The following is a 13,765-nucleotide window of genomic DNA, read 5'->3' on the forward strand; positions in this document are numbered from 1 at the left end:
CAATACTGGTGTAATCAGCACACTGGACTTTACTAGTGTCTTATATATATTTTTCTCATCTGTTTTGTGGGAAATGGGAATACAGCTTTGATTAGATTCAACTTATCTAAGGTTATTTCTATCATTCATCTCGAACTTTGACACCATCTACCTTGACGTTATCGTATTAACACTTTACTGCACTCGGGTTGCGAATAATTATGAGTTGGACGCTTTAGACGTTCGTATCACTGCACAATGTTTTCTCCAAGTATCTTCATAATAATATCCAACCATAAATGAGTTTTGGAAATAGATCGATTGACATCTTTTATCTGCCTGATTATGGCTGGCATGGACAGTCTCTGTCATTAACCTCCACCAAAGCAAACATCAATTCAGATCTGAACCAGAATCTGTTCCATGAAAATTTACCAAAGATGGTGAAATTGTGTACGGCAGAGTGCTGCTGAGTTCTGACAAGTTGTCATTTATATGTGAATTGCATGAAGAGACGTTGGAACTGAATCAAACATGAATGGGTCCAAATTTAGACAAAGATATCCAAGCATGCATATGCTGCAAAGTTGCATTCTTCCATCCAAAGTAACTTATAATAATAATAATAATAAAAGAAAAACCAAACTAAATAGGTTCAGGGTTTAAGTTTTGAAAAGTGGTACATGTTGCAAAGGTTACAGGAAGTAAAACCATATCTTATTTGTTTATTTTTACCAACAGAATAACTTACGCCATCTGCAAGGAAGACATGTCATCTGTCGTGGAAGATAAAACATTGAACATATACATCTGCAAACGGTAATAAAGAGGTTGCCTTATCAGTGCCCGCCCTTCCTATTATTGATGGCAGGTGATCCATTATAACTACTTGTGAGCGCCTTCATGAAAGTAACCGGTTTTGTTGGATGGTCCCTCACAATCAAGCTTAGCACTTCTGGTTTTGAATAGTGTCCAACCACATCAAAATCAAATTTTGCCCGTGCTATTTCTCCAAGATCTGCATCTTTTTTTTTTTTTACCAATCCATTAAAATCAGCGCTAAGTCGCTAACCTTAACCTTTTGCACAACTAAATGTACCAACAAAAAGGGAAAAAAAAAAAAACCAGAACTGCACTTGTCTGGGTGTGGTATGATTGCGTAAATCAGATTGAAAAAGTTTAAACCATAAGAACTTCCATTAAGATTAAGATTAAGATGAATGATGGCGTGCTCCACCAAGGATAATAATGTCAACATTGGTCACTGCACCGTCCAACTCTAAGGTTGATATTTCAGAGGTTTACTGTTTTCTAAATGAAAAACCAAGAAGAATTGGAATGGCTGCAAAAAAGCACGCATCTTCCTCAAACACTGATGAACTAACCATCATCTTTTAAAAGCAGGTTGCTTGGAAAATAATTGTTTTCACCTAAAATAATATTAAACTACAAAACTTGCACACATGCATGCACTTATGGGCACACGAACTTGAACAAGATTCACCTCCAATGTTTTCTGAGAATATGCTTCTTATAATGGGAAAAATAACTCATGTAGATGCCATGCTTACAAGAAATAGAGATATTATTTTGGAGAATATATATATATATATATATATATATATATATATATATATATCAGGAGCCCAAAATGTTATTTATTGAGTGACGGTGTGAACTCTTATGAATAACACAAGAAGGAAAGTTTGAGGAAAGCATATACAACAGTGACATACCTAGATCTGCTGAGATGAGTGCCTCCCCATCATAATTGGGTCCTGCCAGAACAGCCCCTGATGGCGATATAATGACACTGCCTCCAGCACAGACAACAGAATCTGGTATGAGCTCCTCCTCTGTTCCTGAAAATACATACTCTGGAGGAGAGGGGTAATCTTTCCTTCGACAGAATTGGATGGCAGATAAAACAAAACATCCACCCTCAAGGGCAACATGGATCATTGATGATTGCCATATGGGACTGGCATCAGCCGTAGGTGCACAATATATTTCAATGCCTAGAAAACAAAGTGTTATGTATTCCACAGGGAAAAACATCATACAGTACGAATACCTACTTTCAGATTCAACATTTTCCACAAAAATTGCTTCAGATGGCATTCAATCATTAAGAAGAAATTACAAGGAGCTGGAGCACATGATTTAACAACATATATATCTGGTAATACACTTAAATAGGATAGACCTAGCCTGAGAGTTATTAATATTTGACCAAAAAAAGGCCAAGATTGGAGAGGGCAAACGAAGGTTGCACTATTGCCCGCATGGACCTGGGCAGAACAATGTTGGTCTCCAAAGTCGAACAACCCAAGCATGCAGCAAATTTGAGTCCCAACAATGTGACGTTCTAAAAATATTTACGTCCAAAGTACTTGAACACCTGGGATCTAGTTAAATCCAACAAATGCACACACCCAACCACATGCATATGTGAATGCTCATGTGTGCGTCCTTGTTGAGTTTTGTGGAGCCTCGCTCAGTCCGCTCGGGCAGAGCATTCAAGTCGCTCGAGCGGAGACGTTATCAAGAGTTCGCTCGTGAGCCGCTCCACAAATGGCTCGAGCGGATGCGATACAAAGAGTTCGCTCGTTACTCGCTCAACAGGTCACTCGAGCGGAGTTCAGACAGAGAGTTCGCTTGTGAGCCGCTCGAGCAAACGGCCAGTAGAAAGTTCGCTCGATGCGCGCTCGACAAGCTACTCGAGCAAATATCGCAGATTGTGAGAAATTAGGATTTTTCGACATGTAACCATATATATATATATATGTATTTTTTATACTGTGGCCATACATTGAGCACAGTAATTCGCCTCAAACACTGTACCTTGTGATTCCTCAAGATAATAAAATCCTCTACAACTCCATGGACTTAAGCAAGTTGCCGAACCACGTAAAATTTGTATCATGTGATTGATTGATTGTTTTTCTCATTTACTTTCATTATTGTTATCATTTTTCACAACAGTCCGAACACAGCATAGCCAGTAATTGCATCAACAAGGTGGCTAATAGTTTCTTGAAATTCTGCGGTTGCTCCAGGCCTCATATCAATTAATCTCTCTAAAATTGCATCGTCGTAAATAAACAATCAAACCAGCTATCGGTTACCAACCTATAATATAAAAAAATGATGAAAAAGAAGCTTGAAAAATGTGACAAAATATTCATATTATTGTTCTTTGCCACAAACCTTTAGCATACATGGCTGTCCTTAGAAGTGGCATTCTGTTTTCCCAACAAATGGCAGCTCCTATTTTTCCGATTTGAGTACTAAAAACTTGAATTGTCGATCCATCTCCAAATCCCCAGATGATACGCTCCAATGCTGCTGGCATAACCTTCCTGTGCTTTCCCAGGTAACCACCTTGAGAATCAAAGAATAGAACAGTACAATAGAGTGTATATCCATCTCTCTCTATCACACCCATTACCAAATGCACCTTATACTTTCCAGCCATTACTGCCAAACGATCAACTTCAGGACCTGCATTGTATCAAACAAATCAATGAAAATTGTGAATAAATTATATACACAGATATGACAAATAAAACTTAAGCCTCCAAAGAGTATCAACAATGAAATCAGCAAACAAGTCATGCTTATTATATATTTTTTCATTTAATAGATACGCTGCTACTTAATAGTGCCCGTTTGAACTACTCACTACTCACACATTCCATACAAGACCTGAATTCTTCGGCTTGTGATACTGACCAAAATCAAATCTTTAGTCACCGTACATAAACTTGAGCTAATTAATCTTATTCAATACTTCGCATATATGGCCCAAACTTCCTTCACTTGAGCTTGTGAAAAGTTCCTGAAGGAAACCTTTCACATCTCAAATGCACAGATACCATAACACCTTAAAAACTCTTGAAAACGCCGATGCTGGTTTGCATTTGTGGCATTGGCTACGGTTCTAATGACGTCTTCTCTATGGTTCCAATAACAGAATTGTCAGTAAACTTAGCTTGAGGGATAACAAAAGCCCATGTCTTCACATGATTTCCAACAAGGAACCTCGAAAAGTTACCCAACATATGACTGACTAATTCCTTAATTTACCCATCCTCCAAGAACCATTTGTTTTAGGTGTAAGCAAGACAGGGATAGCACAAGGGCTTTTGCTCTTGCACACCAAACCTATGGCAATCAACTCCACAACCTGCCTTCATGCTTCTGATGGATGACAATCCTTGGGGTACTTCATGATTCATCATTAACTAGCTCCAATGAGAGTATTGACATTTAGGTCCTGTTTTTTTTTTTTTTTTTTTTACAAGTGTAAAAAAAAAAACTTGTAAAAAAAAAAAAAAAAAAAAAAAACTCAAAAAGGCCCCACATAAGCTTCCCCATCCAATGCTTATAATAGGGAAGAGCTACAGTGCTTCCCCAAATTTAGGGAAGTGCAGTAGCTTATGTTAATATTCTTTTATGAATATTTAATTCATCCTCACTCTATGTGAACTGGCCTCTTTTTTTCTCTACTGTTAACAAGCCAACCCACGCTTCAAAAAAAGAAATTCCACATTCTCGTAATGCCCCCGCCCTCCCCCCCGACTTCCCTTTTCCCCAAGACTCCCTCTCTCTGTCTTGTATTCCCTTTCTTCTTCCAGCCGCCCCCCTCCCCACAAATTTCCACTTAGAAACCGCCATATATGAAAAGTTCTCTGAAGCTCGAACTAATCGAAAGGGTTTGAATCTTTATCATCATTGGTAAGATATCTCCATCTCCAGATTTATTCACTTATTCCATGTTGTATTTTGCGGCAAATTTCATCTCAGTGGGTGCTAATATTGTTCACTCTCTATAGAAAATTAGCTTGAGACTTGAGTTTGTTCATTTTCTACAATTGTTTAAAGAGGCTTGAAAAGGTAATTTTTATAAAAAGAATTATATCCAAAAGTATGTATTGCTGGTTTTGCAAGAGAAATTGGGTATTGTGATTTTACTTTGTAATTTAAATCAGCCTTCCAAGAGCCTTTGGTGACCAGAAAAATTACGTTCTAAGAATTAATAAGCGGGTAAGCAAGGTTATACTAAAATATTGGTGTGATTGGTATTATTTTTTTCTATGAAAGCAAGAGATGGAAAGTCTTGTTCTAAATTCTACCTTAGGTTGATTAGGACGCTAAGGAAATTTTATAAATAATTGATATAATAAATCTGATAATTACACAAACTTGTATAAGATTGAATATCAGTTTTTCAGTTGACATTCTTGATTGTTGCTAAAGTAAATCTTTGATGTTTGACCTAAAAATTGTGAAAAGAGTGTAAGGTTATTTCTAAGAAATTAAAGACTATATTGTTGCCTTAAGAAGAACTGATACTCTTAAAGTAACTAGATATTCAAATCCTATTTTGTAAGATTATTCTAATGATGGAAAATACAATTATGGTTATGTATTTTGCTATCTAATAGAATTATTTTATAGAGAAATATGAACCAAATCCCTTACTGCTTTATGTGCAATAGAGACTAAATTTGTGGTATGCTTTGAGACCATAGTGTATGGTATCTGACTGAGGAAATTTATCTTATGACTTGAAATTGTTGACTTATAGTCAAGCCGCTAAAAAAGTATTACAAGAATTCCTCATAATATTTTTTTCTAATTGATAAGTACTTAATGAAATTTTAAATATCTAAGTGTTAAAGAGAAAGTACAGAAACAAATATGTCCATAATAATAGTGTGTTAATAATTATATTTTAAAGGACATGTTGAAAAGATTGGTCATATGTTTATACCCAAGATGTGAACATGTTAAAGAAATCATTGATATGCTAAGTATTTTGTTACTGGACATTAAAATATATCTATTATGGTTGTTTCTGTTTTCTTGCCTTTCTAGTTTATATGTACATTAAATCGTGTAGATGAATGATAACAAGATAATGTCTACAATAGACATGAATTGGATCCCAAGGCATTACAGTATTAGCTTTAATTGTCACAATTAAAGATCATGTTGAATTATGTTACTGGTGTTGTGGTAGATAGAAGGAAATTTGTTAGTCATATAACAGAAGACCGTCATGATTCACATTGGTAGTTGGTTTGACATTGATATTACAGAACTTATGTAATGTATTCTGAGCTATAAAAGTTTTATGGAAATGAATTTGAGCATTATGGTTAATTTCATGTAATAAACCCATGAACGGAAAATATAATTTTATTTGCGTATGAGCCAAGTGAGAGAATGTAAAAGTTTTATTTAAACTCTATGTCTTATTCACCCATATCCTGATGAGTTTAGAATAACTCAATACTTATCACTTAATTGATGAGTCACAATGGCATAAGATTAACTCCCATGAGATAAGATTAATTCTATATCTAATCATAGTGGGACACAAAGTCTCTAGATTTCTTGATGGTCATAAGTCTATAAATAGTACTGGGGGGTTAAGGGTTGTCACCTACAACATCATTGTGCCTCTAGCCATTGGGAGACACTCGAAGAGTTGTTAGGGTGATCATTATCTCATAGTCAGTAAAATTCTTCATCGAATTAGATATAGAGAAAAGTACGTCTTTTAATTATTATTATTTTATTATTATGGATCATAGAAATCAAATATCCGATTATTAATGTTCATGTTAAAATATGTAACATTTGGTATCAGAGCTTTAGGTTATAGATTTTTTATAGTCTTGATAAAATATAGATTTGATATATTATCATATATTAATTTAACACCATAATACCATGTACTTCTTCCATTTTATGTTGATATATTATTGTAAAAGAAAAACTCTCATGTGATTGTTCACTATTCTACGAGGTATTGATGCATCTGCTTCAATCTTTGCTTGGGCTTTATTTTATTTTCTCCCTCATTGATTGCACTGTGTTGGTAGTTGAGGAGATGCTGCATGTGTTGAAAGTATTTGGTGTAAGATAGCCGAAGTCCCTTACTGGTGATTTGGGACGTATGACAGCTTTAAAAGGCAGCATAAAGGGGCTGAGAAGCCCCGATCGGCTAATGAGAATTTTCTTTGGGTTTCTGTTGATACAAAAAAAAAAAAAAAAAAATTAGAGAGATTGAGCCACTGAGTGGGGACTAGAGGGGGTGGCACAAGGTGGTCGGAGTGCCATGTTGGCACCCCGGGATGGGAAACCGCCACCACCACCATATAGATTCTCGGTATGGTAGCTAAATCCATCTCTGAGATGAGTTTTTTAGAAAACAATACTATAAAGTCCAATATTTGGTGTTGAGAGAAGGCTGAGAACCTCCTCGTCGACACCTATGTAACAGCGGTAGAGGGCTTTAAAGCCCACTAGCCGCAGCGGTATTCTAGTAAAAACAAAAAAAAAAAAGGCAGTGAGTTTGATGTCGGTGGCGGGAGGAGGCCGGGTTCACTATGTTGTCCTCTCCTTGCTGCGACGCCCAGAGTTGGAAGAACTTTGGTGCGGCGGGTGCTAAAGGAAGAAGAAAGAGCCTATGATTTTTTCTTTCAAAACAGAAGGGTTGGGCTATAGAGTCGGGCAATGGGTTATAGCCCAATCCGAGATAAAGAAAAGAAAATCCAATGGGCCAGTATAAATGGGCAACCCAATAAAAGAAAGAAAAAATAAATAAATTTTATTTTCTTTTATGTGCATGTTGTTATTGTTAAATACATGTATGAATTCTTTAATATTTATTTTGTCTCTTATTTCAATTATTATGCCATATATAATTTTTTTATGCAATATGGGGCAAATGATTTACACCAAAATTAAAGAAAATATTGATTGCCCAAAGGTACAAAATTTTCTTAAATTTTGATAAAAAAAAAATCATTAAACTCCATAGTAAGGTGGATATACTGGAGTGAATAATTTTGTATGTCAAGATCTACTTATAAATGAGGATTTTAATGATACTACTAGTTCATTCATCAAAAGTTTATCCATTAAAGTAAAACTAGAGTGAACAATTTGTGTCAAAATCTACTCTCAAATGAGGATTTTGATAACACTACTAGTTCATTCATTAAAGTAAAGTTGGAGTGAACAATTTGTGTATCAAGATCTACTTTCAAATGAGGATTTTGATGAGACTACTATTTCATCCATCAAAGTAAAGTTGAGGTGAACAATTTGTATGCCAGAATTTACTTCCAAATGAGAATTCTGATGATACAACTAGTTCATCCACAAAATTTAAAATTGGAGGAAATATTTTGTGTGTTCGGATTCACTCCTAAATGAGGGATCTCGATGACACTATTAGTTCATCTATAATGGATTAAATTCTATTATTGTTTATGAGTATCGAACTCAAAGCATTAATGTGATTAAAATGTTTTTCTTGTAATAAGTATACAAATATCTTAACAAGGTTTCCTGTACAAAATATACTCTAGTTTAGAGAAACATGAGCATGCCAAATTTACACTAAGACTAGTTTTAGACTTTGGTTTATCTATTATAAATCTAATATCAATTATTATTGAGAATAGTGATAAGGTTCAGAAAAGTACAATGCTTAAAAAGATTGAATTAATTACTACATATCAAACTATAGTAGTTTCTTAGTTTTGTACATAATAGTTTGCTTCAGAGACATTATTATTTCATTAAAGTAATAAGATATTAACAAGTTGGTAGCATGGCTGTTAGCCAGATATAAATTTATTTTGCTAATTTGTATGAAAAATCATTTGTATCTTTTGAGAAATGAATGAAATGATGGTGATGAAAAAATAAGAATTATGTCAATTGAAATTTGAAAGAAATAAAGGCACATAAAGATTTAAGTGCCTTAAGCATAAGATATCATTCGAAGGGAAGGGTAAACCTTTTTTTGTATAAGTTTCAAATCAGATCTTATACGTATTTATACATTCTTATTAGATTAAACTCAAGTGTAAATGTTTATATTTATTTTATCTATACAAGTTTCAAATCAAACTCTATAAATATTCATACTTATTTTAGTGGTTGAATTTGAGTACAAATGTTCAAATTTTTAAATTGTTTCAAAATGTCATTTATGTTTGTTCTATTTTTCCTTTCAATAAAATTTTTATTTGTTATGCCTTCATAATAGTATTTTTGTTAAAAATTTTTCCTTTTCAGTTATGAGGCATGTATTGAAACTAAATGAAAAATGATTTATGAAAACTCTTTACAATTTGTGGCATAGAATTTGAAACATAATTTGTAACATAAAAGTTTATAAAATATCTCCAAGAAAAATTATAAAGATTAATAAATAAAATATTTTCTGCATTTAGATTTTTTAATCTCAGGATGTGTGTTGATTTATATAAAATGAAAGCAAATCAAACATATCAAGAAAATATGGTACAAGGAATATAGAATTTCTTGAAATAATGCTTATAGATGCGTGTAAACCTTTTTTTCATTATTTTTATTGATGATTTTCATGGTATAAATGTATTTATCTGCTACATGAGAAGTCTTAAGTCATTAGTAATTCTTGAGATACTTCTCATGGGGAGGAATTACAGTTAGATAGAAATGTGAAAATCATTCAATTGGATTGAAGTAGTCATGAGTGCCAGGAAAAGTATTATAAGTCAAGCTATAACCGTAACCTATTTTGTTAAATTCTTGGAAAGATGTGCAATAAAATTATCAAAGATAATAACATATATCTTAAATTGTGTTCCTAGTAAATAGTCTCAAAGATTTATTTTGGATTGTGGAGTGATGGGATACTTGATTTAAGGCATATACATGTATGAATAGTCAATCTAAAGTAAGACTTTACAATCCAAATGAAAGAAAATTGGATTGTATAATAGTTCATGGGTACATTATTGATTACTCAGGGAGATCCAAATAATTTAGGTTAAATTGTTTTTATTTATAGTTTGAATTTTGAGAAAATTGAAATGTCAAATTTCTTATGGTTGGAAAAATCAGTGAGAGTATAGAAATTAGGGATGCGACTGTTGTGAAGTACATTCTTATACTTCGAAAATGTTTATAGTTTATTTTATGATTATCTTAATGATAATATGAAACAATAATCAAATGATCATCTACCTCATCAGAGAAGCACCGTTGAAGAATTGGCCATGGAGACATCAGAACAGGTAACGTCATGTGATCTTCTTGATTTGATTTTTTGTTAGGTTATGTGGTATATTTTCAAAAGTTAAATTTAACATAGAAATAAATGAAGATTCGCATATGTTTTCACAAGTTATATAAATAAGTGATTTCATAAAAGATTGATGCATAACAGAGTGATTGAAATCCATGAATCAATATAAAATCTGTAATTTCATCTAAATTTTCTGAAATGTATAAAAAGCTGAATGTAAATGAGTATTGGAGACAAAACTCTGACTTTAAAGATAATGTTAAACAATATAAAGTCATATTTGTAATTAAGGATTTCACTCATAAATGAACATTGATTAGAAAGATATTTCTAATAAACCTAGAAGAACTCATTAATGATCACTATGGAATTAATAGCTCATTATAGTCTAGAGTTATATCAAATAGATGTAAAAATAATTATAGAATGAAAGTCTAAAGTCTACAAGAAACGAATAAAATGATGACTTAAAAAATGTAATAGATTTTTTAAAAATTGGTATATGAAATCTGATAATACCAATATTGTTTTTGGATTTAAGAAAAATATTTATTGTTAATTTATATACCCTAATATTAGCGTGAGTGTATTTGTATTTATGGTCATACAAGTATATGACTTTTTGGCCAGTATGAACCGTGGTTTGTAGTATGACATTAAAATGATGTATCTAAATAACTTTAAGAATGAAATTTATGAATGAGGCATCATTCGTAATTGAGATTGAATTTTAATACCAAGACGATGACTGTTAGGATTGTCTTAGTATGGTTGCATAGAGTTTTGGAAGATTTTACATGAAAAATTATTGTTCAATAGATGCCTTAAAAATAAAATGTGACATGCTCAATATTTTACAGTGTCCTCGAATTAATTAAGTTCTTAAGGAAATTTTATACGTGATTGCTATAATAAATCTGATGATTGCACAAATTTGTATAAGGTTGAATATCAGTTTTTCAGTTGGCATTCTTGGTTGTTGCCAAAATAATTCAAAGATGTTTGACCTAAAAGATGTGAAAAAAGTACAAGGTTATTTACAATAAATTAAAGACTACATTGTTGCCTTAAGAAAAATTGATGCTGTTAAGATAAATGGATATTCAAACTCTATTTTGTAGAATTACTCTAATGATGAAAAATACAGTTATGGTTATATATTTTGTTATCTAGTAAAGTTATTTTATGGAAAAGTATAAAGCAAATCTCTTACTGCTTCATGTGTAATAGAGACTGAGTTTGTAGTATGTTTTGAGGCCATAGTGTATGGTATCTGACTAAAGAAATTTATCTTAAGAATTGGAATTGTCGACTTATAGCCAAGCCGCTAATAAAGTATTGCAAGAATTCCTCAAAGTATTTTTTCCCGAATGATAAGTATTTAATTGAATTTTAAATACCTAAGTATTAAGAACAAAGTACAGAAAAAAATATGTCCATAACAATAGTGTGTTAATAATTATATTTTAAAGAAAATGTTAAAAAGATGGGTCATATGTTTATACCCATGATGTGAACATGTTGAAGAGATCATTGATATATTGAGTATTTTGTTACTGGACATTGAAATATATATATTATGATTATTTCTGTTTTCTTGTCTTTTCATTTTATATGTACATCAAATCATGTAGATGAATGATGACAAGATAATGCCTAAAATAGATATGAATTGGAACCCAATGCATTATAGTATTAGGCTTAATTTTCCCAATTAAAGATTGTGCTGAATTAAGTTATTGGTGTTGTGGTACATGGAAAGGAATTTGTTGGTCATATAGTAGAGAACTGTTATGTCTCGTATTGGTAGTTAGTTTGACATTGATATTACGGAATTCATGTAATGTATTCTGATCTATGAAATTTCTCTGGAAATGAATTTACGCAGTATGATTAATTTCCTGTAATAAACTCATAAACGGAAAATATTATTTTATGGGCGTATAAGCCAAGTGGAAGAATGTAAAAGTTTTATTTAAATTCTATATCCCACATACTCATATCCTGATGGGTTTAGAATAGCTCAATACTTATCACTTAATTGATGAGTCACAATAGTATAAGATTAACTCTGATGAGATAAGATTAAACTTTATATCTAATCACAGTGAGACAAAAAGTCTCTAGATTTCTTGATGGTCATAAGTCTATAAATAGTACTGAGGGGTTAAGAATTGTCACCTACAATATCATTGTACCTCTAGTCATTAGGATACACTTAGAGGTAAAGTTATTAAGATGATCATTCTCTCATAATCAGTAAAATTCTTCACCAAATTAGAGAATGAGAAATGTATGTTTTTTAATTATTATTATTTTATTATTATGAATTATAAAAAATGGAACATCCGATTATTAAGGTTCATATTAAAATATGAAACACAGGCTGCCTATGAAATTCCATCTTCCGGGTGTTAACAAATAAGTAATCCATCCAATCAGGATTCAGAACACATGGACACACACACACAGTCTCACCTGGTACATTGATGGCTGATGCATGATACCTGCGGAACTCCTCTTTGCCCTTGGCAGTTCGATTATCAATGGTAACACCGAAATCGAAAGTGCATCCCCGCGGATAACCACCCACGAATGCTTCTGGAAACACAACCAGCTGGGATCCATGCCCGGCCGCTTCAGCCAGCAACCTCTCGGCCTTATCTGCAAGTTCCATCAGAAATTGAAGCTAGCACCATTATCACTACAAACATCGTCATCTCAACTAGAAACATTACACTAGAAGAGAGAGGCAGTTTGAGCAAGAGGTAACAAGTGATCAAGGAGAAGATAGAAGAGGGACCTAGAGTGGCGGGGGTGTCGTAGAAGACAGTGGAGGCCTGGACCACAGTGGCTCGGACCGTGGGTGCAGATGGTTCGGCTCCCATGTCGACCTCCGGGAACAGAGGCCCGTCATGGACAGGCGGCACGGGCACTAGCGCCATGTCTTTTTGGTTGTTGGGCTTGCAAATTGGATGAACTGTGAGAAGTGCCAGATTTCTCACTCAACTCATTATTATGGCTGCTTTTGCCTTTTGCTCTACAGAAAATACTTTGAACTTGAGCCGTTTGGAAAATTGGAGGTTTGAATTTGTGGTGCGTGCTGGAGGTGTCTAGAACTAGAATATTATGATCGGGTTAAATGCTTAATCAAATTAGTATTCAAAAGCTTTAAGACGGTTAGATACTAATTTAGTTAAACCTTTAATTCTCAGGATTGTAACAGAATCAATCATTGATACAAAAGCCATATGATTGTTAGATATTAATTTGGTTATATTTTTAATCCTCAAAATCATAACATAGAAGTTACCTTGTCAGGGCTTGAACACCGATTTCTTTCCGACGCAATATATTTCACAAACACATAATTTAAAATGAGAGTATTTTTGTAAAGTGGTAATATTTTTATAAAATATTTTACTAAAATGAAAATCAAAATTCAAAACAAAAGAGAAAAAGAAATTCAAAACAGATTTTAAAAACTAAATTTTGAAAAAAGAAATTAAATTTTTGGAAAGAACAAAACCTAAATTTAAAATTAAGATTTAAAATATGTTGATAAGGTAAAGGAGAAAAGCTAGGGTAAGGTCGCAAATATGCCCCAGTACTCCTAATTCGCGATTCCCTTCACTCATAATTAATAAAATTAACAAGTTTTTGGACCAACCGATAAAATTAAAT

The 13,765-nt window shown here is 33.0% G+C and overlaps 1 protein-coding gene across 1 annotated transcript; it reads right to left on the reverse strand.

Moving 5' to 3' along the window:
• Window positions 1–571: 571 nt before the first annotated feature.
• LOC121238836 (bifunctional nitrilase/nitrile hydratase NIT4A-like) lies at window positions 572–13,207 on the reverse strand. The gene is made up of 6 exons (XM_041135888.1): window positions 13,148–13,207; window positions 12,885–13,113; window positions 12,560–12,745; window positions 3,190–3,483; window positions 1,716–1,997; window positions 572–997 (listed from the first exon to the last, which is right to left on the reverse strand). Exons 2-6 carry the CDS (start codon window positions 13,024–13,026, stop codon window positions 819–821), a joined length of 1,083 nt encoding a protein of 360 aa, XP_040991822.1. The 5' UTR covers window positions 13,027–13,113; window positions 13,148–13,207; the 3' UTR covers window positions 572–818.
• Between the last annotated feature and the right edge of the window lie 558 nt (window positions 13,208–13,765).

Source organism: Juglans microcarpa x Juglans regia, chromosome 7D (assembly GCF_004785595.1).
Source record: "Juglans microcarpa x Juglans regia isolate MS1-56 chromosome 7D, Jm3101_v1.0, whole genome shotgun sequence".
NCBI classification, from domain to species: domain Eukaryota; kingdom Viridiplantae; phylum Streptophyta; class Magnoliopsida; order Fagales; family Juglandaceae; genus Juglans; species Juglans microcarpa x Juglans regia.